General features: G+C 36.3%; 1 protein-coding gene across 1 annotated transcript in view; it reads right to left on the bottom strand.

Moving 5' to 3' along the window:
* ephb6 (eph receptor B6) overlaps positions 1–24,703 on the bottom strand; it is a 46,968-nt gene that overhangs the window by 3,706 nt on the left and 18,559 nt on the right. The window contains exons 3-16 of the mRNA XM_084385110.1: positions 24,054–24,326; positions 20,986–21,149; positions 20,406–20,701; positions 11,303–11,458; positions 10,288–10,559; positions 8,477–8,558; positions 7,493–7,617; positions 7,118–7,280; positions 6,280–6,394; positions 5,215–5,270; positions 2,882–2,998; positions 2,459–2,706; positions 1,144–1,362; positions 808–957 (exon numbers count right to left, since the gene is read on the bottom strand). Of these exons, the coding sequence (XP_084241236.1) occupies positions 808–957; positions 1,144–1,362; positions 2,459–2,706; positions 2,882–2,998; positions 5,215–5,270; positions 6,280–6,394; positions 7,118–7,280; positions 7,493–7,617; positions 8,477–8,558; positions 10,288–10,559; positions 11,303–11,458; positions 20,406–20,701; positions 20,986–21,149; positions 24,054–24,326 (2,436 nt within the window). The remainder of the gene's footprint in view (positions 1–807; positions 958–1,143; positions 1,363–2,458; positions 2,707–2,881; positions 2,999–5,214; positions 5,271–6,279; positions 6,395–7,117; positions 7,281–7,492; positions 7,618–8,476; positions 8,559–10,287; positions 10,560–11,302; positions 11,459–20,405; positions 20,702–20,985; positions 21,150–24,053; positions 24,327–24,703) is intronic.

The following is a 24,703-nucleotide window of genomic DNA, read 5'->3' as shown; positions in this document are numbered from 1 at the left end:
GCCGTAGAGACAGTGAAAGTGTTGGGAGACTATAAAGCCGCCCTCGGGGTGAGGCTGTAATACTCTGAGTTAGTATTAATGATCCTGTGTCGGATCAGCGTACACCTGAGAAGGACGGTGAGAGTGTATAGATGTTAAAGACCTGTGTGCTCATGTGTGCTTGAGGTAGTGATAGCAGCTTCTTGACGGGACGCCGTCACCTTACTTCAGGGAAGTATTGTATTGTATTGCAAGTATTCAGGTAATTCAGGGAATCTAGAGCACTAGACAGACACCAACCTCTGAAAAGTATCCCAGTACCTGCGTGACTCATCATATACATAAACAGAGAGACGTAGTACCTTTAAACATTCAAATACTTTTTTGCTGTAAATTAAAGGCTTAGTGCTAGTCACCTTGGTTCATGTCTTAGAGCTCTTTATTGAATAATCCTTTGAAATCCTCATGAAGAAAAAGACTGGGGAAAATAACTCTGGAATTAAAGCAGCTGAAAAAATAGTCATTAAATGTTGTAATTTGGTTGACATGTGAATGCGCACCGATTGAGGTCATGAAATTTCTAGCTGCCTGTAAACTTCTCTAAAAAAACCCCACTAAAATCCGCTTAATGTCACACGCTCAAAGTACTGCTTGAAAACTTTAAATCCCAAGCAGTGAACTGCACACACACTCTTTACTGTGGGTTGTTTATGCAACTGCTCATCAAACAGTCTAATAACTCCCTCTAGTGTTCATTTTGTTTATATAATTGCTTTGTGACTGCATGGGATGTAAAGCAAGTGTGACTGTAAAATCTATAATGCTCACCTCTTGGTTGCTCATGTCCCAGTACGGACGTTCTCCATATGACATGACCTCCCACATGAGTATCCCAAAACTCCAGACATCACTCGCTGAGCTGAATTTACGATGCTGGAAAGCTTCAGGAGCTGTCCACCGCACAGGGATCTTACTCCCCTGAAAGACAGAGACAGTAATTGGAGCAAACGCAATGACAGCGCTAATTAACAAAGATGTCTAGGCCTAAAAACAGACACACCACTGCAAGGAATTGAAAATGAAAGGAATTCCCACACATCCACGCTTTTGAACATTTAATAGTGTTTTGTATTGCACATTTACAGAAATCTTCCCATAACGCACCAGTGAAGCAGTGTAGGTGGGCATGTTGTGGTCCAGACCCCTCATTAAACGTGACAGGCCGAAGTCAGACACCTTACAAACCAGGTTCGAATTCACCAGAACATTCCGGGCAGCAAGGTCACGATGGACGAAATTCCGCTCCGAAAGGTAGCGCATTCCAGCTCCAACACCTCTCACCATGCCTACAAGCTGCAACACGCTGAACTGATCCTCATTTTCCTTTAAAAAATTATGAATAATTAAAAATATATAATATCGTATTTTAACATTTTTTTATTTCTTATTAATGTAATTTTCATAATTTCTTATCAATGTAATTTTTAATTAGTATATATATATATATATATATATATATATATAGATAGATAGATATACATCACACACATGACCAGCTTCGGCCAATAGTGAGCCTACGTGTGACGTACAACACAGAAGCGCTGCGCTATTACACTACGTGAACTCACTCGAGGCCCAGAGAGAAGGAAATGAATAGTGGAATAAAGTCGTTATTTTTGTTTACTTTTTGCGCACAGTATTCTCGTCGCTTGATAAACTTAAGATTGAGCCACTGGAGTCACATGGACTACTTTGATGATGTCTTTATTACCTTTTTGGACATGGACAGTATACCGTACATACATTTTCAATGGAGGGACAGAAAGCTCTCGGACTAAATCTAAAATATCTTAAACTGTGTTCCGAAGATGAACGGAGGTCTTACGGGCTTGGAACAACATGAGGGTGAGTCATTAATGACATAATTTTCATTTTTGGGTGAACTAACCCTTTAATTTAGTATACGTGTAACCATGAATATGCAAATTAGTCTCCGCCTCCACTCAATCACATCAGATCAGCTCAGACTACCTGATCTACTCTGTCAACTTTACTACAGTAAAGGCTACACAATGGCAAGTGGAAATATTGGTTTCATTCAGCCATATTCCAGAAGTGGAAGAGTGAATTATACAGGCTTGTCTACAAGTCGATGTATCAGAATGTAATGCGTTTTATCTATAGCTCTCTACAACATCGGACACATAACGGCAATTGATATGATTAGCCTTTTGCTTGACTACATCACCAAACAGCTAAGAATGTGTTGCTAATGTTACACAAACCATGTTCCCGTTCGCCATCTCAGAGTCAGAGTCCTTCTAAAAATCCCTCTAAAAATGCCAGGGATTACCCTTAGAAAGGCATCTATTTGATCATTTAACTTCCATCTTGTCATATTTTAAATATAATATAACAATATAGTTCATTTATATAAATAAATCAAATTAACTGAATATAACATCTTGTCACTTCTTACCCTGAGAAAGGCATCCAGAGGGCCGTTCTCCATGAACTCTGTGATAAGACGTTCAGGAGGGGAGCGTGTGATCACACCTTCTAGTTTCAGCACATTGGGGTGGTCAAACTGGCCAAGGACTCCTGCCTCACTGAGAAACACATTCTTCTCACGGTCTGTCACTCCCCAACGCAAAGTCTTAACCGCAACCAACACCTCTCTACGACCTAGTGGCCTGTACCGGCCACGGGACACCTCCCCAAACTGAGCTAGAAAGAGAAATCCAGTCATTAGATTGTTCTATTTCAAACTGACATTTAAACATATCACCAAAACTAATAAAAGCCATAGAATCCATAATGCTTGTTTTATCTGATTTATATGCTGTATGTCAAGTTAATGCTATCTTGACACTGGAAAAGAAACTTTCACACATGTACTAACCAGCACCAATGACCTCTTCGATCTTAAGGTGAGCAGGGTCGATTTCTCGTGCAAATTCTTTGACTGCCTCACTGGGGTCTTCGTAAGTGGAGGGATCCACGTAATATTTCACCCCACCTGAATGAAAAAACATCCACATTACACAGTTTCACCCAGTGGTGTAGTCCTAAAAAAAGTGGTTTACTATTACCCATTCATGACAGTAAATGTGTTTTTATGTTGTTATTCACTGTTACAAACTAAAATTGGTTAACAGATCATTTTTAGCAGCATTACAGTTCTATATGACTAGAATTTAAACATGTTGCTTTGGAATTATTTTCATTGTGAAAAGTGGTACATCTGGAATTAAGGTTTCATTTTATGCAAGTGGCTGGGGAAAAATAACTTAATGTGAAACAAATATTTCCAGATAACATTTTCTTAAATTTTCTTTGGCATTAGTGGCCATATAAAAGACAATTCCTCAAGGGTGTAGTTTTGGTTTGAACATTAGGGGAGGGGTTGAAGTGTGTACTGTTTTATTGGGGTCCCATTGCATGCACACTCGTGATATTTATTTGTTTGTTTATTATAATGGTCTTTTGTGGTATCATCCACACATGCAAAGTTGGTTGATAACTGCAATTATGATGTATTGCATATTATTTAAGCACCTGGAAGAATTTTCTACTTTAATGTGCCATAAGAAGTCAAACTAACTGTTTGTCATAGTTGTAATATAAATCTATAGTAAAAAAAAATATATAGCCTGTTCCCTGAACAGATTATTGCCTGGTTTCACAGACAAGGCTTAAGTCTACTCCCAGACTAAAATGCATGTTTGAGCTGTTTTAACTGAAAGCAACTTGCACTGATATATTTTACAATATGTCAGTGTCATTGATTTGTCTCAAGATGCACAGCAGTAAAGGCACGTTTATAAAAGCTACTTAAATGTCTTAATTTAACTAAGGCCTAATCCTGACTTAATCTAAACCCTGTCTGTTAAACCAGGCCCAGAAATGATAAATTATACAAGTTAGTAAAAATTTACCACAATAAATCATGATAAATTCTAGTAAGGGTGGTCATAAATAGTTTAAAAAGCTTTCTAATAAATGTTGGCACAAGATGATGTTTTCTCTTCTTTTCATCAGTCTTTTTATTTTATGGCTGTTCTATGTCACGTTTGACTTTGTCTATAGCGTTTTAAAGTGTTAAATTCAAATGGGTCGCACATTTTATCATCGATGTCACGAAGGGCTCGCGGAAATCTTATCGCACTTTTGAGGTGTGATAAGATTCAGAGTAGGCCTACACTGTAAAAAAAAAAGTTGCTGCCTTAAATTTTTTAAGTACAATCCACTTGGTTGTTTAAGTCAATTCAACTTAAATTACATGAAACTGACTAAATAAAAATTAGTTCAATCTTTTTAACTTATTAAAAAAGTTGAAAATCGCTTAACTTATTTTGATGAGTTAAAGCAATGTAAAAACATATGTTGTCAAAACTTATTGATCATATAATTTTTTACAGTGAATTTCTACGGTAATTTGCGTGCCATTCATGCACAATTAAATAAACCGGGCTTCAGTCAGGTGGCGCTGATTATCTTTTCAGTTCGTATGGGAACTTACCGCTTATAAAAGCTCTGAAAGTGGGCGTGTGCGATGTATATAATTATTTAATATCGTAACTCTATATGTTTCCAATAACTATGGTATAAATATTTATTTAGTACTTGCCAGTTTTGGTTATTTAGGGGTTGAGCGGAGTTCTCTCTGTGCAGCGCGAACACGCACCGTCAGTCGATGATGGGCGGGAAAAGGTAGAATGATAGAAGTGCTAATGCATGGTATGTACCAATTACAACAAAGAATCGCGAGTTTACACAACAGCACTGGACACACAGTTAAAGGGGAAGCTAGCATGACAGTAGACTATGGAGTTTCGAAGCAAAAAAAACAAGTGGGTAGGTACAAGCAAATATTGATCCGTAGAAGTCTTAATACGCAAACAGCCCTGGGCAAAAAGTAAGTATACGGCGTATATGTGCGTATGGCCACGACTACACTGGTTTTCACCCTTCTAATGACTGGTTCTGTCACAGACATTCTGCCAGTCTGCTCAAGTTTTCAGACTGACAAACTCTACACTTGTGGTGTAGACTTTACTAAAACACAGTTGTTGCATAATAGCAATAATTACAAAGCAGTCTGAATACAGCCCTCTTTAATAGATGAAGTGAAAATGTGTTTTTTCTCTTCATTCATATATATGAAGTTACTGTTGGAGAACAGAAAGCAAAGTATTCACTGCAGTTCTCTAGTACAAGACATAAAGCTCTCACCTCTGTTGCTCATATATCTCTGAAGTCTGTCACTATAAGGGCTCTCTCTCCTTTTACTAGAGGAAAAAGACCAAATAACTGTTATGCAGAGCCGGACAGTAACGGAGTACATTTACTTGAGTACAGTAGTTAAGTACAATTTTGAGGGATCTGTACTTTACTCGAGTATCTTTTTTGGGGAGTACTCGTGACTTTACTCAAGTACATTTGAGAGGCAAATATTGTACTCTTTACTCCACTACATTTCTATCCATAACCGTGAGTACCCGTTACTACTTCTAAAAAAAAAAAAAGGAAAAAAAAATCTCGGAAACCCTCAATTTGTTGTTTCCCTCTCAAACGTGATTGGATTGTGCAGGCGCCACTGATTGGGACAGCCTATCAGCAATCACCTTCAGCTTTCCGCCAAAGTCAACTCCATGGTCAGATTTAGATAAGAGACGAAACCATGGACGAAACAATGGATGAAGACGCAGCAGGTCCATCCCGGGAATGTGCCAACCCGTGGCCCCACCTCGCCAGACTATTTCAATTTTCTGAACAAGTTAATGATAGTTTTCGCTTCAAGTGTTTGCTGTGTTTACCAATGTAAGCACTGTGGCAGTAGTAATGCAATATTTAGAAAATGTACTCTTGTACTCTTGATACTCAAGTACTTTTAAAAACAAGTACTTCAGTACTTTTACTTAAGTAGACATCTGACTGTAGTACTTTTACTTGTACTTGAGTAAAATTTAGCAAGGGGTATCTGTACTTTTACTCAAGTAATGAAGCTGTGTACTCTGTCCGCCTCTGCTGTTATGTTCTTTTGTAATTTGATATGCAATAAACAGCCCTTTTTTATCTAACATATATGTGAGATATAAATGTATAATGTATAAATATATGTATAAATGTGTGTGTGTACAGTATATACACACACAGACATACAATATAAATTTAATGATATATATACACACATATATTTTGTAAACACAAACTGTTATGTTAGATGCGATTAATCGCAACAGCACTAATACAAATATCTTACACAATAGCTGAGATCAAGGGTTTTAATGTACATACCTTCGAAACACAAAGACAATGATGATCGCTATCACAACCAATAGAAATGCTGCTCCGCCCATTACTGATCCAATCATTAGGGGCAGGCGATTTTGAATCTGCTTAGACTGTTCCTCTACAAAGAGAAAAATGGCAATACCAAATAAAATAATAACTGAGAATATAATTTTATAAAATAATATTTTATTATATTCACACACAAAAAGATATTTAAAGTAAACATTTCTTATTATTATCAAGGTCAAAGCTTTTTCAGGATTCTTTGATGAATAGAAAGTTCAAAAGAACCGCGTTTATGTGAAATAGAAATCTTTTGTAACAACATAAAAGTCTTTGCAGTCACTTTTAATCAATTTAAAATTGTATTAATTACAAAAAGAAGATTAAATTAGTTCTTAAATATTTGCAGATGATAACGTTAGGATGTTGTAAAATTTGCTATATTTACTGACAACTGCTTAAATTTGGGGGCACTTTAAATGAATAATATAGGCTAAGTCAAAAGGAGTTCATCTGAAATCTCTGAGTTAGTGTATATTTACCTAGGCATAGGTCATATGCTTATTACTAAACAAGAAGCATTTCGTACTGAAGCCATTGAAAAGAAAAATTGCATCTATTTTTTGCACTGATTATTATACTCAGACTGAAAAATGAAAAGAAATGAACTCTGAAGAGCATAATCGGTAATTATCCTGTAAGGGGCAATTTTACTAAATACACAGCTAGAAGACACCGTTGTGAGACTGCAAATTTAATAGATTATGAGTAAGCTTGCATATATGCTACCTAGAATGATTAATTAAGTGTGACATAACGCGTTATATTTTTGGCCTACCCATTGCTAGAGTGCTGAAGTAAATAGTGTGGCTGTAGGGTCCGTAGCCTCTCTCATTTCGAGCACGGATCTGGAAGGCGTAGATGGAGCCTGGAATCAGACCTCCAACTGTCACTGTGTTGGTTTCACTGAAGACGCTCATAGCGCTGTCCTCGTCAGACCCCTGCCAGAGAGAGAAAGCACCATCTCTGTGACAATAAGGCACCATCTGTTCGCTGAAGTTATTTACACATCATCATACACAACGTTTTATATTGATGTAAAGAGATTGTTTACCAAAAAAAACTCGTTTCCAGTTCTATTTCAGTATTATGTGCTTTTCTATTCTATTCTATATCTATTCCTTTAATATTTTGCATAAATAACAGTAATGACCTTATCGTAGTATCGGAGCTGGTATTCCAGGATGTCACCATTGGGCCGGTCAGGCTGAGGCCAGGACAGCGTGATGGAGTCTTGGAATCTGCTCAGCTGGTGCAGCATGGGAACCTCAGAAGGCACTGAGATGAGAGCATGTAATTACAAGAGTGACCACATGGTGGCTCATCACTTCACAATAGGCAGCCTACTTTTCCACTGCTCTGAATGAATATTCAATGCCTTCCTCATTATAAAGAGAAAGAGCATTAGAGAGCGATAATACACACGTGGATTCACATGTAGGCCCAAATAAGCCATTTACATCATGCTTTGGTGCGTGTTTGACGGTTAGTTAGACATTGCTGAAGCCTCATCCGTGTTAATGAGGTCATGAGTTAACCATTCTCCTCTCCCACCCTGTTCCAGTCCCCGACCCCCTTAGTCTCAACCAATGTCTGTTAATCAGTCATGTGGAAGTGCTTGTAAAGGTGACTCAATCCCGTTCAATCAGCAGCACCCAAAGCATAAATAATGGTTAAGTTACATAAACTCATCATATACAGGTCTGCAGAATTCATCTGAGCTTGAATTACTACTAAAGATAGAAAACAAAGAGAGAGAGACAGCGAGAGAGGGACATCTGAATTGCACCGTTTGTTTCCAAAGTTTCTGTGGGCTGCCACATTGATTATCCTCCCTCCATTTTTCATCTCTTTCCGTCTCTCTTGCTGCTTTCTTGACCATTATATGAGATGACAGCCTATCGTGACCCAAAGCCACCTGGGTCCAGATAGCAGAAGATGAAATATTATGAAGGGAAAGAGTTTTAAGATGAAAAGAGCTGTGACCGTGGGGAGAGGAAGCAGAAAGAGAGGGGTGGAGGATGTCTAGACGTAGCGATGGTTGGAGACAGACGAAGTAAGACATAGATACACTGTGCAAACAGTTTGGTGCACACGCTTGCACTGCGGATGGTCCCAGCATACATGCTCTTCATACCTGATTGGCTGGTGGTGAAATTGATGCTGCCAAACTGAGGTGGGAAAGGGCTCAGCGCGGACACTTCATTTATTGCTTGAACCTGTCAAATCATACACAGCTCACTGCAACAACGCTCTTGCATGCACATAAACAGCATTAAGGCTTAATAATGAGTTATACTTATAAAGACACTTATACTTTGTCTTTACAATTTCTGTATAGGAACATGTAATACCGTTCAAAAGTTTGAGGTTGGTACGATTATTATTATTTTTTTCAACTTTTTAGAATTTTTACATTTTTACTGATACGATTTTTAAATGTTTATTGAAAGACGTTTCTTATGCTCACCAAGGCTGTATTTATTTGATCAAAACTACAATGAAAACAGTAATATTGTGAAATATTATTACAATTTAAATAGGTATTTTGTATTTTAATATATTTGAAAATATAATTTATTCTTGTGATAGTAAAGCAGTATTTTCAGTCTTAAAAGTCTTAAAAACATAAAAAAAATACTGTCACTTTTGATCAATGAACAAAGAACTGTTTGCTGAACAACAGCAAAAAAGCACTGACCACAAACTTTTGAATGGTATTAGCTATGAAAAACAAACTATTAATCATGCGTGCTATTATTGTTATAAAACCATTCATTTAAGAAACAATGATCAGTAGCAGGGGAAGTTAACAGCAAAACAATGACAAAGTACACAATAATTTTTTTTACATGATTCATAAAACAGCAAAAATATTAAATCAAATATATCAAATATAAAAAATATCAAACAACAGTTTGTGACAACTTGTCTGGGTCTCACCTATATCATGCTCTCATTTAACCCTCTTGGCCTCTTCGTTTGTGAAAACACACAAATGATCAAAAAAAAAAAAGTCACACTTTGCTGCTTTGTGGTCAAAAATGACCGACATAAGAAATGAATGAGAAATATGAAAAAATATGAAAACTCAGAGAATCTTTTGGTGGTACAAACTACAATCAACCACAGAAAAAAGTGTACAGCAATGAAGAATTATCGCTATCCATTCCTTATTTTGTTAGATTTTTTAATGATCAAATAGTATAGTAATAGTAACAAAAATGCTTTCCATGTGTTCCCTTTCTAACAAGATTTTAGTGTTTGATTGTAAACGTAATGCAAAAACTGATACTTATCTAACAAAAAATATCTAAATCTTGACAAAAAGTAGACTTTACGATGTCTAAATATATATCTAAATGCAAAACTTTAATAATAGATAATAGAAATTATTATTTTTTAAAACCCAATGGGAATCCAAAAGCCTCTCTGTATATTTATATAGGGAGCTATACAGGTGGTTACATGACATTACACAAGTTATCACTTAAAATGTTTTATTTTAAAGGCCTTCCCTGTATATTAATTTGAAATATTGCATTTATTGAAAAAAAAAGTATTCTAATGAAAAAAAAATGGCTCATACAATTTTTATAAATATTGCATAGTATCATAAAATCCTCTCAAAATTATAAATAATAATGAAAAAATATTATTGAACAGAAAAATGTACATTGATTTTCCTAAAAAAAAAAGAAAAAAAAGTTACATTTCAAGGCTTCGGTCACTTTTGACCGATAAGGAGCCAAGTGTGACCGCTAAACGAAGAGGTCCAGAGGGTTAATCAGTATGTATGATGTTCACTATGAAATCCAACTGATGGCACAAGTCAATCCAGAAAACATTCCAAAATTGTATTCCTGCTTGTCTCTACTGTACCTCCAGTATGAGAGTCCTCAGAATTCTATAGGCTCTGGCTCTATATGAACAAAGTGATGTAAGTACCTGTATGAGGTAGGTGACCCTAGTGAGCAGGTTTTTGAGGGTGACCCTTGTTTGCTTTAAGCCAGTTTGAGAAGGGGAAAAAGTGACAGTCTCTCCACACCAGGAGCACATGCTGGATGGTGTGCTAGTGGCAGACGGGCAGATTCGGCACACCACCCCATACCACACTTCATTCCGACCCCCCATGTCCCTGGGAGGTCTCCAGCGCAACGAAACCCCACCCTCTGAACTCTCATACTCCCATGATAAAGACACCGGCGCTGACGGAGGGCCTGAGAAAGAAAACCTCTAGTTATTCACAAACACTGTTAGTGCTCACCCGCTGCTGAACCATCTAATGATTACCCTCTATAAACCAGAGCAGAATTTAAACTTGAGGAATTTGGGTTCATGACAAATGACTGCCCACAATAAAGAAAAGGAAATCTTTTAAAATGTTTTTAGAAATGTACTTTGTGTTCACATTGGTTTGATATGGTTCTGAAAAACTTTGATACCATTTTCAACTAAATTATTTTTGTATTCATCAAGTAAAAAGTAATATATTTTGCATAGACCTTGAATAGATCTGTGTACAGATATCCTGATCTTTCTCAAAGTAAAAATATTGATTTATTTACAAATAAATGATCAATTAATCAATATCAAGTTCTGGGGGAGTCACACCACATGACATTGTACAACTAATATTGCCTTATAAAAATGTCAATGTCTGAATCATCTGAAAAATGACTTGGTTTGGACAAAAGTTTTTCCAAAACTGATAAGTAATTAACCAGGGGTACAACAGCTTGCCACTGGGGCAGTAAAAGGACATTTCTGAACCTTATTTACCCCTATAAACTTCATAGTAGGTCTTCAAGGGTACATATGGGCACTCTAAGGTACTAATACACATCTTTTAGAGGTAGATAAGGTATAAAGTTGTCGCTTAAAGGGAACTGCCTCAGTGACAGGCTGTATAAATGAGGATTGTCTACTCATTGTCTTATCTTCTTACAGGTTGTTCTCTTACTTGTGCAGGCGGTGGTGTTGGCATCGGTGGGTGAACGATAGTAGCCACTCCGACACTCGCAAAGTTTAGACCCTTCTGAACTGGTTCTGCTGTTAGCTGGGCACTCAGTGCACGAAACTGAGCCGGCCACTGCTTTATAGGACCCGATTGAGCACGCTGTTGAAAAGAAAAGAAAAGCATTACAATTACAGCACAAGATGTACTCAAGCTTTTTGGAAAGTGCCCGATTCCTGCTTTGGAATTCCGTCAATTACACCAGGAACTGGATGCCGAGTACAGAAGGGGTATATAATGATCCAATTGGATGCAATGATTGGCAAATGAAACGTAAACTGTTGCAAAGAGAATTGGAAAATCAATTTGTTTCAAACACACTCAATTAGGGGGTGCAAATTTAATAAGCAAGGCTTATTGTTCTCACAGGCACTTGATTTATTTAGTCAGATGTATAATTACCAAGAAAACAAAGAGCAAAATCATTGTTAGAGGGAAATCGCTCAGCCCGAATTTTGTTATTCTGACAGGATGTAATTTAATGAGAAATCGCTTCTAGTTTCATAACATGCCACATGAAATAGACAGCTGAGGGTGCTTGAACCACTCGCCACCCAAAACCAATGCTACAACCCTGTGACCTCTAATTGCCTGTTAATTTGAGTCCTTTGCGGGAAACACCGCCTCATTGGACTGTTGCAATTGGATATTATTATATGCTCTGCAGTTACGAAACATATCAACCTTTCATAGTAGATAAATTGTGAACCAGCTTGAAGCTCAGCAATGACCTCTATCCTTTCAATTGTGCGGCCACAGAACAAACCACAACAAACGCAACATGGGGTACATCGGGAATCAATATGCTTACATAATCCACAATGAAATGTCCAAGTGCATCAGGCTTATCAAACAAGTCACAGAAGAGCTCATGTTATGACACTTGTGACAGTAATGCTGTGATTTGGTGAAGTGCTTTGTCATGGAAAACCTGTGATAATTTAACGCTTTATCATAATTACGGTTGAGCTAAGAGTTGCCATTTCATCCTTGTCAGCCTTGAAGTCCTAACAAGTCCCCATGCGAATAGACAGGTCAAGCACGGATAACACATTTTGAGCACTTCAGAGAGAGAGAGAGAGAGAGAGAGAGAGAGAGAGAGAGGGAGGAAGAAAGAGATTTCAGTTTTCAGCAAGCTAAAAGGATTTTTATGTTCTCGCTTGTCTGTCAGATTTGATATTCGCTCCTAAACACTACTGTGAGAAGTGTGAAAGGACGGATGAAAGATGGGCGTAGTGAGAGAAAAGAAAGAGAGCATTGTCCATCTATCTTTCATGCGGTTGGATTACATTATCCAATGTGTTCTCCTATAGCGGTGACAAAAGACAGGTTTTAGCTACAAACCTTCCTCACTTCTAAGACAATCTCCTACACCTTTCAACATTCTCTCTCTCCTATTCACCCACTCATCAGCCAATCACAGGTTCTCATTTTTGTCTCTAGTGGCCACTATTTAGCCACAGGGCATTTAGTTTCCTCATAAAAATAATTTAACACATCTATAGCCATTATTAACTGGCCCAGATTTCTTATTAATGAATGAGATGGTATTGATTTGATTCAGACGTTGTCGATCTGCAGAAGACACAAAAGGTGTTTTTATGACATGCATGGCTGGCATTGGAGTAAGTATAATTGGTAAAAGGTTTCATTTGTTAACAATTAACTACATTAGTTAACAATGAACAACACTCAAATATTGTATCTGTTAAAATTATCTTGCACTGTGAACTAGCATGAACATTTGTATTAACTAACACATTCAAAGGTTAGTAAATGCTGTGAAAATATGTAGCTCATTGTTAGTTCATTAGTTCATTCGTTTAATTAGTTCATGTTAGTTAATTCATATACCGGTAGTCATTTTTTTTATCTCAGAGATGTGTCCTCCTATCATGAACAATGATAAACCGACTGTGACCTCTTGAAGAAAAGCCGCTGTATCCATTGTGCAGACTGAAGGGGTTAAGTGTTTTCAAGAGGCTGAAATCACTGTTCTGGCAGTAAATGTTTGAAATATTTAATCATAATGTTGTTTACAGTATGTTATCCCTTTCCATCACAAGACAAAGTGGGTGGCCGGGGTTGGATGCTGCCAGTTAACTCAGTAAGAATGCTGATTATTCTATCAGTCTTCTATCAAATTTAATTACAATCTTATATATATATATATATATATATATATATATATATATATATATATATATATATATATAGTGAAATATTATTACAACAAAATAACCATTTTAAAAGGAAATTTATTTGTGCGCAAGTATCATCATTTTTTTCAGTGCTGAAAACAGTTTTACTGCTCAATATTTTAAAACCTGATACATTTTAGAAATCTTTTGTAACATTATAAATGTCTTTACTGTTACTTTTCATCAATTTAATGCATCCATACATCCATCCATTCATATACATAAACACACACACATGTTGGGTTGTCATGTTTTATGGGGACATTATATAGACATAATGATTTTTATACTCTACAAACTGTATATTCTATCCCCTAAACCTACCTATCACAGAAAACTTTCTGTATTCTTACATTTTCAAAGTATAGTATTATTGTATTATTATTAAAGTTCAATATTATTTATAAGCCGTTTTTCTCATGTGGACCAAAAAAAAAAAAAAAATCCCAACAAGGATTCCAGATATTGCCATCTTGTGAGGATGTAGGGTATACCTGAACAAACAAACACACACACACACACAATGTTAGAATAGATTTCTATTGAATTTCTTTGGATTGTTTCTTATTGGTCAAACCAGAAAACTATTATATTATAAATGATATTTTATTATACAATTAAATATAACTTTATAATACAGTATAAAACCACATTTTACTCATTTATTTATTATATAATCAAATATAACTTTATAATAAAAAATATCCATTTGTATTATATATTTCTTTATATATACTTTATATTATTACATTATGTCCTATTTTCAGTTTACTGAAAGTGTGTGTTGCTCTGAGCAGGTTTATGTGAATGTTTGAGAAACCAAGAGAGAATTAAGCTAAAGGCACTGGTGGGGGAGGGGCTGTTCAAGTTTAAATAGAGCACGCCTCAAACAAAAACAAAACTGAGATGAAAAATTAAATTAGGAAGCATGTTATATTCAGAGAAGCAGTGAAAAAGATATTGAAAAAGATTCAGATGAAGGAAAACTGTAAAAGCAAATGGGCAGGGAGAGAGAGCGAGAGACCTCAGTGAAGTGTATAATTTGCCGTTGACATCGTACGTGGTATTTAGATAGCTGACCCAATTTCTCTCTCTCTCTCTTCCTCTCGTGGTTGCTCTCATTCTCTTTATTCGGCTTGCAGCGTTCTGACTAAAGCACACAGATGCACAAACACAAACACACGTAAACACACAAACAACAAACACAGTGACTGACGCACAACTTCAAAAACGGGACATAAAAAGGTATGCACTCTCTCTCTCTCTCTCTGAGCTAAGCTTCTCAAACCGCTATAGAAACCACCCTAGGACATACAATTCTCTCTAATTAATCTCCATAATTATCCCGTTTAATGTGAAATTATTTGCTTGTAATGCTCTGCTGGCTCCTGGATTTCACAATACGCTTGTTTTCCGTTGATTAGATTTGGGAGAACTGGAGACTGAAAGCTCCTGGACGTCCTATCTAAAGGCGGACGGTCGTTCGACAATGGATGATTTGCATCAGTACAATAAAATCAAATCATGCTTGCACAAAAAAAAAAAAAAGTCAAACGCAAATTGGCAACTCTTTTGGCAAGGCTTTTCCCTCTTCTGCGTTCCCTTCAGAAAGCATTACAACAAAACTTATTCAACATGTGCACTGGAGCAGCCTTTGGAAATGTAGGCAATACACAGCTTTCAAGTTTCATCCACTGACAAGTAACGCTATCCACTTTGTGTTCAGTCATTGTAGAATGTGTTAGTATTCATGGTTAGAGTAGGCAATATAAAGTATGTACCACAATCAAAAAGCCCTCTGCACATTATAAATAACCTCTCGCGCTGCCAGAACTTCAGATTGACGGCAGAAGATTTGCACTCCATCGCAGCTTTCATTGGCCAAGAGGACGCCTGACCAACATGTAAAGCAACCAATCATAATTTGTTTTGTTCCGCATCATGTTTAGGGGAATGGAAATGTAAAGGCGCTACGATAACAGACTGGAGCGCATATTAAATGATTTATTCAAGAATGTTGTGCAAGTCTACTACAACAATGGTGCTGCGAACCTCACATACTTTGAAAATCCAAAGTTTAATTGATCCTGATTAGCCCTCAATGCAACAGTTGTAAATACAATGGCTTTCTTCTTCCATGAGGGTCTTTGGCGGCATGACGGCTTTGTTTTCAGGTTGACCGTTAAAGTACACATGCGTCTCCCGAAAATCTTGTCGAATTCAACCAATCAGATGACGACTTCGAAACTCCTGAAGGGCTTTCCATTTTGTGGACATGACTCATGTCTGAGGTAGAGACTATAAACAACCTAGTAGTCACCAGTTACATTTTGGTTCCATCCTATTCATCCCAGAGAATCGGGCAAAACGACACAGATCAACATGCAAATTAAAAATGTCATACTATTTTATATCAAGAGTGTGCCTTTATGCTATCTGAATGGCCTTAATAACTTGGAGGATATACATCCTACAGCAAATCAACGTCACCCCTCCTTTCAAGGCTGCTGTTTAGAATATTAGTATGTAAGGAGTGAAAATGAGTCATTCTGCCTTTATAAACACCAGAAAATCTAACGAAAAAGTTAATTATACCCAGAATCTGGAAGATTCTGCAAATGACATTTGATATTAGGCCCGCATGGGATGGAAGGATGGACACTGAGCTGTCCACTATGCTAAAAAAGTTTTCATGTGTGGATGAGCAGGTGTAATTGTTTCATCTGCTCAGTCGTGCTTTATTGACTACAATCTTGAAGGACAATTGAGGGCAAAGCAAAAGAACAGTCATGTCTATGGGGCCGTTGAGACTTGCTCTTTAGCTCACAACTTGCTCAAAGCTTAAGGCCTCAAATCTGATACAGTATATCAACACATTTGTCCAGAAAATATGGAATTTTTCTGGTGAGGGTGAAAAAAAATCGAAAGTTTGTCTTTAAAGTTGTCCATTTATGTTCGAGATTGTGCTGCATTCACTCATTGTATATATTTACGGTAGGAAATTTACAAAATATCTTCATGGAACATGATCTTTAATGATTTTTGCCATAAAAGAAAAATCGGTAATTTTGACCCATACAATGTATTGTTGGCTATTACCACAAATATACCCGTGCTACTTGTGACTGGTTTTATGATCCAGGGCCACACACACACATACATATATATATATATATATATATATATATATATATATATATATATATATATATATATATATATATATATATATACACACACACACACATACATACATACAATGTGTTGTTTATTATTATTATTATTCATCAACATTGGTAAATATTGGAAATTTAATTACATTCCTATTTACTCTTACACTTTCTTTTCTGTCACCTAATCACTTAAAGTTAATCTTTAAAAACATTAATAACACTATTAAATGTAATCTTTATAAGATCTAAAAAAAAAATGTATATCCATTTTCATACTGCACATTATGATGTTGTGATGCCTAAATTAGGAGCATTTAAGTGTTTTATTTTTAATTTATTATTTATTAAGTATTATTCTTAAGTTTTATTTAAGAATTTTATTATTGACCATTTATCATTTATCAGCAATAACAGCTTTAATTAAGCTGTTTATTAATTTTGGCAATTGAAGAAAGCTGATGCCCTTGACTAGACAGCAAAGAAGCAACATGGGTAAATAAATAAATAAACAAACAATTTTGAGGTTTATCCTTCAGATGTAAAAAAAAAAAAAAAAAAAATAGTTTTAAGTAAATTAAAATATTGTAATTTTTATTCTAAAGTAATTTATCTTGCTTAATTATTTTTTTGTGAAAAGACATAAAAATACTAATCAAGCAAAATTAATTAATTAATTTTATTTTATTTTGATTATTTTTTGCAGTAGGCTACATATGTCACTGTCATCTCTCACGGGTCATAAATTTAGATCATAAATCATAACTCACATTCCTGCCAAACCCTGTTTGGAATACAAAAAGGAGACAAAAAGTGCTGAAATCGACATCTAAATGAAATATAGATTCTGGAACACCTGCACTGACTCGAGAAAATACATCAGGAATTTCTGCTATCTCAGTCCTCTAAGTCTTTAACTCGTGTCCACTACCATGTCCTTCCCCCTCCTCTTCCCTGTGGTTTCTGTCACTTGTTCAGCTGAATGGCCATTACATCACTGTGACCTAAATGTGTCACAACCCTCTCTTATCCCCCCTCTCTCTCCGTCTCCCCACCACTCTACTTTCGTCTTCAAGATATCTCAAAACTTCTTGTCTGAATTACTCGCATCGCCCTCAGAAATTAACCCCTTTCAGCTCCACTTTCTTCCACTTCTACTGCATCTCTCTCTTCCTCTCTGACCTCAATTGCTAATATAGATAGAAAGAAAGAACTTGTTGATGATAAAGATGAGTTAGTCTTAAACATTTCTTAAATTCTCTATTTGCTTCTCTTCCATCAGCTAATCAACAGACAATAAAGGAAAAAGACAATACTGAAAATGCAAATGATGCTGACAAAGTTACAAGAAAAATACAGATATACACAAACAAGTACTAGCCACTACTATATTGATTTCAGGTAAACACAACCTGACCCAAAAATAAACTAAGCTAATTATAAATACTACAGACTAATTGCCCAGGGACATCCATTTAAAAAAAATATATATATCCCCAAAACAGTAATTTGTTCATATATAAATCTATACTACTCTTCAAAAGTTTGGGGTTGGTAAGATTTTTTTTTTGGCTGGATTTATTTGAGAAAAAATACATTAAAAACAGTAATATTGTGAAATATTATATCAATTTAAAGTAATTGTTTTCTATTTCAATATATTTGAAATGTAATTTTTTTCTGTGACGCACACGATCATTCAGAAATTCTAATATATTGATTTGAAGCTCAAGAAACATTATTATCAATGTTGAATATGTTTGTGGAAACCTTGATAATATTTTTACATTTGTAACAATGTAAAAGTATTTACTGTCACTTTTGATCAGTTATTATTTAGTCAAGTATTGCATTTTCACTTTCCTAAAATACCCCTAACAGGATTCTTTTTGTAGTTTACACTTAAAGAATAATTATTTAACTTCTGAATATTTTTCCAAATGAGGGCACCCCCTCGTTAGCTAACTTGTGGAGACAAATTTGTAACTAGGAACCACAAAACACATTGCATGCAATGCAGGGTTTGTCTTTTGTGTTTTTAATTAGATCTGTGTTTATGGGCACCTTCCAGCTTGTCTGAATACACCGTGTGTAATTCTTTGTCCCTCAAATTTTGTGCATAATTACTATGACAGGAAGCCCGCAGAGTTCTGATTCAGAGATAACTGACACAACAATGATGCACACACAATGAAATGATAAGGTAAGTGAAAGGGGGCTGGTGGTTAGAAGTATTTGGACACTTTCTGGTTGTCAAACCAGTGGATCATACTCATAGTAAATATGATAAGCTATACCTGTGAAAACACTGATAGGAGACCAGTGTGAACCTGAGATGAACTGACTTCATCCACTAAAAATAAAGTTGACACCAATTAGTTAAAAGTCATTTAAAAAAGAAGAAAATACTGAAGCTAATTCATCACTGTTTCTAAATGCCATGTGGTTTGATTTTTTTTTTTTTTACTGTAACTAAAAGACTGTAACTTAAATGTCACAAATACATTTTCAGGTCACTGTATGCAGAGTCTAAATCAAAAAATACATCCAGCTGGGTAATACTTTCATTCATGTCAGTGTAGTGTACAGAAACCATATGACTACATTAGCAGTGATTCATGAATGAATCAGCTTTTTTTTTTAAATATAATTTACGTGAACAAATTGTTTTTGTTCAGTTCCATTCACTGATTTAAGGTGTGTTCCACTTCACCTTTAGACATACCTATATGCATATAGAATGGTGCATCAAACAAATTGAAAAAATTTAAATAATAAATCATCTCCACAGCAGATTACAAGTGATCAAAGGCTTAGGATGTTTCAGTTCAATTCATTGCACCGGTTCCACCTTTTTTTTTTTTTTGTAGAAAACTCGCAATTTGTTGGAGAACCGCGCTCAAAGAAAAATGCTTTCTAGAGTCTCTAAGTAGTATTGAAGACACCCAAATATCAATAATATAGAGTTTTCTAGTGGTATTGTAGACATGCAAATTTTAATAAAGACCTTGTTTCGGCCGCAAACATTTTTTTAACCAATCAGTTCAGTAAATGATTCAATGACTCACTCATAAAATATAAAGAAAGATTTTCCATGACTTACTGCTGTAACCTGCAGAAACAGTCACAGAATGAATCAGTGAATAAATCTGAACAAAACTTTTTGGTGAATAGACTGAAAGGATTTGAGACACCACTAGACTACATGTTTTGTTGACTCAATTGAATATGCAGAGCCTATATGATTGGACTTATATCCCATCACTGACTGAATAAGTGAACAAATGTTTTTGCCAAATAGATTAAAAAAGATTCGAGTTACTGAGATTAATCAAAACCCACACTATTAGACTACATATTTTGACTCACCTAAACAGCCTAAACCATTATGATTGGGCTTATAATCCATCACTGACTAAATCAGTGAACAAATCTTTTTTTGTGTGTGTGTGAAGGAATTAGAAAGATTTGAGTCACCGAGATGGATCAAAATCTCCACCATTAGACTATATGTTTTGTTGACTCACCTAAACAGGCCAATTAAGCCATTATGATTGGGCTCATATCCCATCACAATGAATCAGTAAACAAATCTTTTTGGAAAATGGATTCAAAAGATTCAAGTCACTGAGATGAATCAAAATCTCCACCATTAGACTACATGCTTTGTTGACTCACCTAAACAGGCTGAGCCATTATGATTGGGCTCATATCCCGCATCACACGTACATCCTCCAACAGGCACCAGCCATTCGCCTTCTGTGTTACAGTGCATTCTTGGTGCTGTCCCACCCTGTGATTGGCTATGGAGTACACAAGTCCCAGTCACCGGCACAAGAGACGTTGGCTCCGCCCCTGAGGGCGTGGCTGGGTAGAAAGCCAGGAAACGACTGGTTGCTGGACAGCGGCGATAAAATACGGAAACACCCATGAGTGACACGCATGCTCCACTGTCTACTATTGCTAACACAAACCTAAAAAAGAGAGAATAAAGAGAAAGGGAGATGAAAAGAGACAGACGACAAGCTTAACAGCCAGCAAAACATCCATTGAGACCAGACAGACTAATAACTGTTGTTTGTTTTCATATTCAAACCATATCATGGCAAATATTAACACTGTGGCTGATATTTACACAGCAGAATTGCCTGATCCTGAGTGACCACATTCAGAGGGATCCTCATTTCATCTGCACACAGTGACCATCATTCATCAAGGGTTTTAGGGAGATGGGGGCAAGGCAAAAAGGTCATCGTACCCTTTGCGTGTGAGAGGAGCAAAGCTGCGGGTTTTGACGTTGATGCGTCGTGCGTTTTCAGGTTTGTACTGGTGAGGCAGGCTTGGCTCCACACGGCTGAAACTCTTGTCTGCTGCGATGGTGTCGATCTTCACCCAGCCCTCTCTCGTCTCTCCACTGGAAGGCTGGAACAGTGTAGGAGAGAGAGCTATCAAACTAATTATTAATATGTCAGTCATGTTTACAGGGATAGTTCCCCCAATATTAAAATGATATCACTCAAGTCATTTTAAATTCATAAGCTTTTCCCCACTGAACGAAAAAAGGAGACATTTTGAAGAATGTGCACACCCCTCTAGTCTACAGTGACAGTTCATAGAAGCAGTTGTTTATAGTGTATATACTGTATAGCTGTAGATAGCAGTATATAGTATATTAATATGGGTGGATGGGGTACGGTGGCCCAGTAGTGCACAACACAGCGAACTGAATCCACAACACAACGGAAATGAGCCACAACACAACGGAAAATGTACAACACAACGAAAATAAGCCACAACACAACGGAAATGCTCCCGACCACTAAAGGCTTCTCGGAGCCCGATAAAATTAGTTTTTCTCGTTCTTTAGAGTCAGCGGCCTAAAAAATATATCAACACCACGATTAGTTTTAACAGTATGTATCTAACCATTGTATATCGACATTTATTAATTCACAATCACCTATGTGCATTATAGCTGCATATTAATACTCTAGAATGCTTTGCTGCGCTACCACAGCGCATGATGCCTAAGGGAACGTCTGCCAATTCCTTTAAGTTGTTAAAATGTATAATTTGTATGAATTAAAATGACTTTTTAACATTTTAAAACAAACATGTTAAAAATCCAAAGCTTGATTGTATTGGTAGTAGACTGATTTACTACAACTGACTTTTTTCCAATACCTCCCTTCATATTTACAGTAAACAATTATTTTTTTAGGAAATTTCTGTAATATAATAAAAGTTATTTTTTCTTTTATCATGTTTCAAAGGCTGACTTACAACAGGTGAAATTGTGCCAATGCCTTCCTGTAATTCTGCAATACACAAAATAGTTTTTATTTTTATTTACCAAATTATATTATAATAAATGACACGTTTTAACCACTTGGTGTAATTGCCAGACGTTCCCTTAGGGATCATGCGCTGTGGTAGCACGTCAAAGCATTTGCGAGTATAAATACGCAGCTATAATTAATGTGGGTGATTTTGAAGTATATTTTATGGCGATTTACAATGGTTACATAGCCTACTGTTAAAACTAATCGTGGTATTGATATATTAACACTGCCAACTCTATAGAACAACGGCAAGGAAAACGAACTTTATCGGGCTCCGAGAGCCCTCTAACGTTAGTGGTCGGGAGCATTTCTGTTTTGTTGCGGCTTTATTTCGTTGTGTTGTGGCTTAATTTCGTTGTGTTGTGAACTTATGTTTGCTTTTTAAATTTCGTTGTGTTGTGCACTACTGGGCCACCGTAATGGGGCCTGTCCTGATCACTTTGCTTTTTGAAATAGGCAGGGATGTATTTAATACAGCTTAAGCAGCTCCAAATGTTGAACAGAGTTTTTCATTGTTAGTCTGTGTTATAATGAGTGTCGATCCGGCACTGGAATTTGTTATTTTTAATGTCTTGCTGAGTGTTTACTGCAGCTGTTAACAGTAGTGGAAGCCAACAGCGGAATCTTGGACACAAGCACCAATCTATTGCTTTCCCGCAGCTGCTATCCATTCTAGTGAAATTTTCTAAACAAAATGCCATCAGATGTGCCCCTGAAACCTGGAAACTCTGGCCTTCCACAGAATAAATGGCAGTATATGGGTTTGGAGCAACATGAGGTTGACTAAATAATGACAGAGCTTCAGTTTTGGGATGAACTATTCCTTCAAGGAGCTTTTTTTAGTGCGGCAGCATTGCATTTAAAAGATTAACTACAAGAAGGCAAAAAAAGAAGAGATGACAAGAGCTTTATGTAACTGAGAAGTTGCAAGACCAGCACAACTAGAAGAAAAGCATTTGATTTACACAACGATAGACCACATTACACTCCCACAGGAATAACTACTACTTTTATTTACTGTTTTGAGCATTATCTTCTCCGGTTCTCCCCCGAGGAGTAATAAACCTCACATATTGCTGAGACTCCACATAATGGTGTCTTAAAACCACACTGTGTGTTTTCCTCTAACAAACATGACCTGGTAATTGCACTTGTAGAAGTTATATATCTCTTGAAGCCACCCTGCTTAGAAATGTCTAAAGGTATACGATCAAAAGATGTTGATTTACACATTGCTAATTGAACAATGTAAAAAAAAAAATATATATATATATATATTAGTATTTGATTTTATTTAAGCAATGAGCCAATAAAACCACTCTAGATTTAATGTTTTACATTAATATCAATGTAAGCCTGCAGGGATATGTCAGAGATATTATGTAGTTTAGTTTTGAGTGATTCATCTGGGTAAGTGTAGTTCATACAATATACAGTCTTTCAAAGAGCACAAGGGTCTTATTTTCTTTAAAAGAAATCCTCAGGCTCCATCATAACAAATGTTCCAAGTAGCCTACATCTTAGTCAGTCAAACAAAACAGAACGCTACAAGACTGAATGCTGCCAAAATACTTCATATGATGTCTGTGTGTGGGTGTAGGACAAGGTATCCAACAAACCAGCATTTGATAACAGGCTATACTGTACTTATGATGCCATACTGTCCTGCAGAAAGGAGATCATTGGAAAGTAAGACTTAAGTTGAGCTACAGACATGACCTCAAGATATCTCCAAGCCATAAAATTGAATTATAATAATATTTCATGGTTTTTGAAACACCCAATGGTGCAGGTTGGACACATCATCAGTTGTAATCAACATGATTTTACAACATGAATTGACTTTGTGTTTTTATGTCAATGACCTGTGAGTCTTATGTCACTGATCCATGTACCATTGAGCTAAGTACAAATTTCTCAATCCTTCTTTAATCTCATTATAATCGCAGGTTCGGGCCTTGAAAGTGAGAGTCTCGCCACTCACCTCAGCTGCCCAGGTTCTCTCCAGCTCTCTCTGGGAGTCAGCCTGTTTGTAGAACAGTGTCAGTGTCTCCCTGCATGTCGGGGAGGGTGAGCGTAGGCTGGCACAGTCACGAACCGAGAAACGCAGTGTCACAAAGACCCTTGGAGCTGACTGGCGGTACAGGAAGGGTGTGGCCAGCCAGTTGTCTTGGAGACGGGGGTTCTGATTGACATTGCAGACTTCAAAGGTACGCATGAGTCTCCCCTTGTCATCTAACACGCTCACCTCATCCCACTGAGAGGAGGAACAATGTTAGAGAATAAAAATGAGCTTGAGGCATGAATACTGCACAACCACAATATTTTCATCCACCTGAAAATATATAATTGGGACCAGACGTCTGTGTTCCCTTTTGGGTTTTTTTTAATGACATTTTTATTTTAAAAATATTTTAATATATATATATATAGTGCTGTCAAATCGAGTAATGAACCGATTCTAAAATAAAAGTTTGTTTATATAATACATATGCATACATGTGTTTATATTCATTGCTATTTAAAAAAAAAAATGTAAGTACAATGTGGTCCATAAGTAATTTATAACAAAATTTACTTTAAACCTAAAAAAAAAGCTTTGGCCGTTTTTCTCATGTGGACCAAAAAAATTTA

The sequence above is a fragment of the Rutilus rutilus genome (assembly GCF_951802725.1).
Source record: "Rutilus rutilus genome assembly, chromosome: 17".
NCBI classification, from domain to species: domain Eukaryota; kingdom Metazoa; phylum Chordata; class Actinopteri; order Cypriniformes; family Leuciscidae; genus Rutilus; species Rutilus rutilus.
Note: the sequence above shows the minus strand (reverse complement) of the source record. Positions and strands in the feature narration are given on the sequence as shown.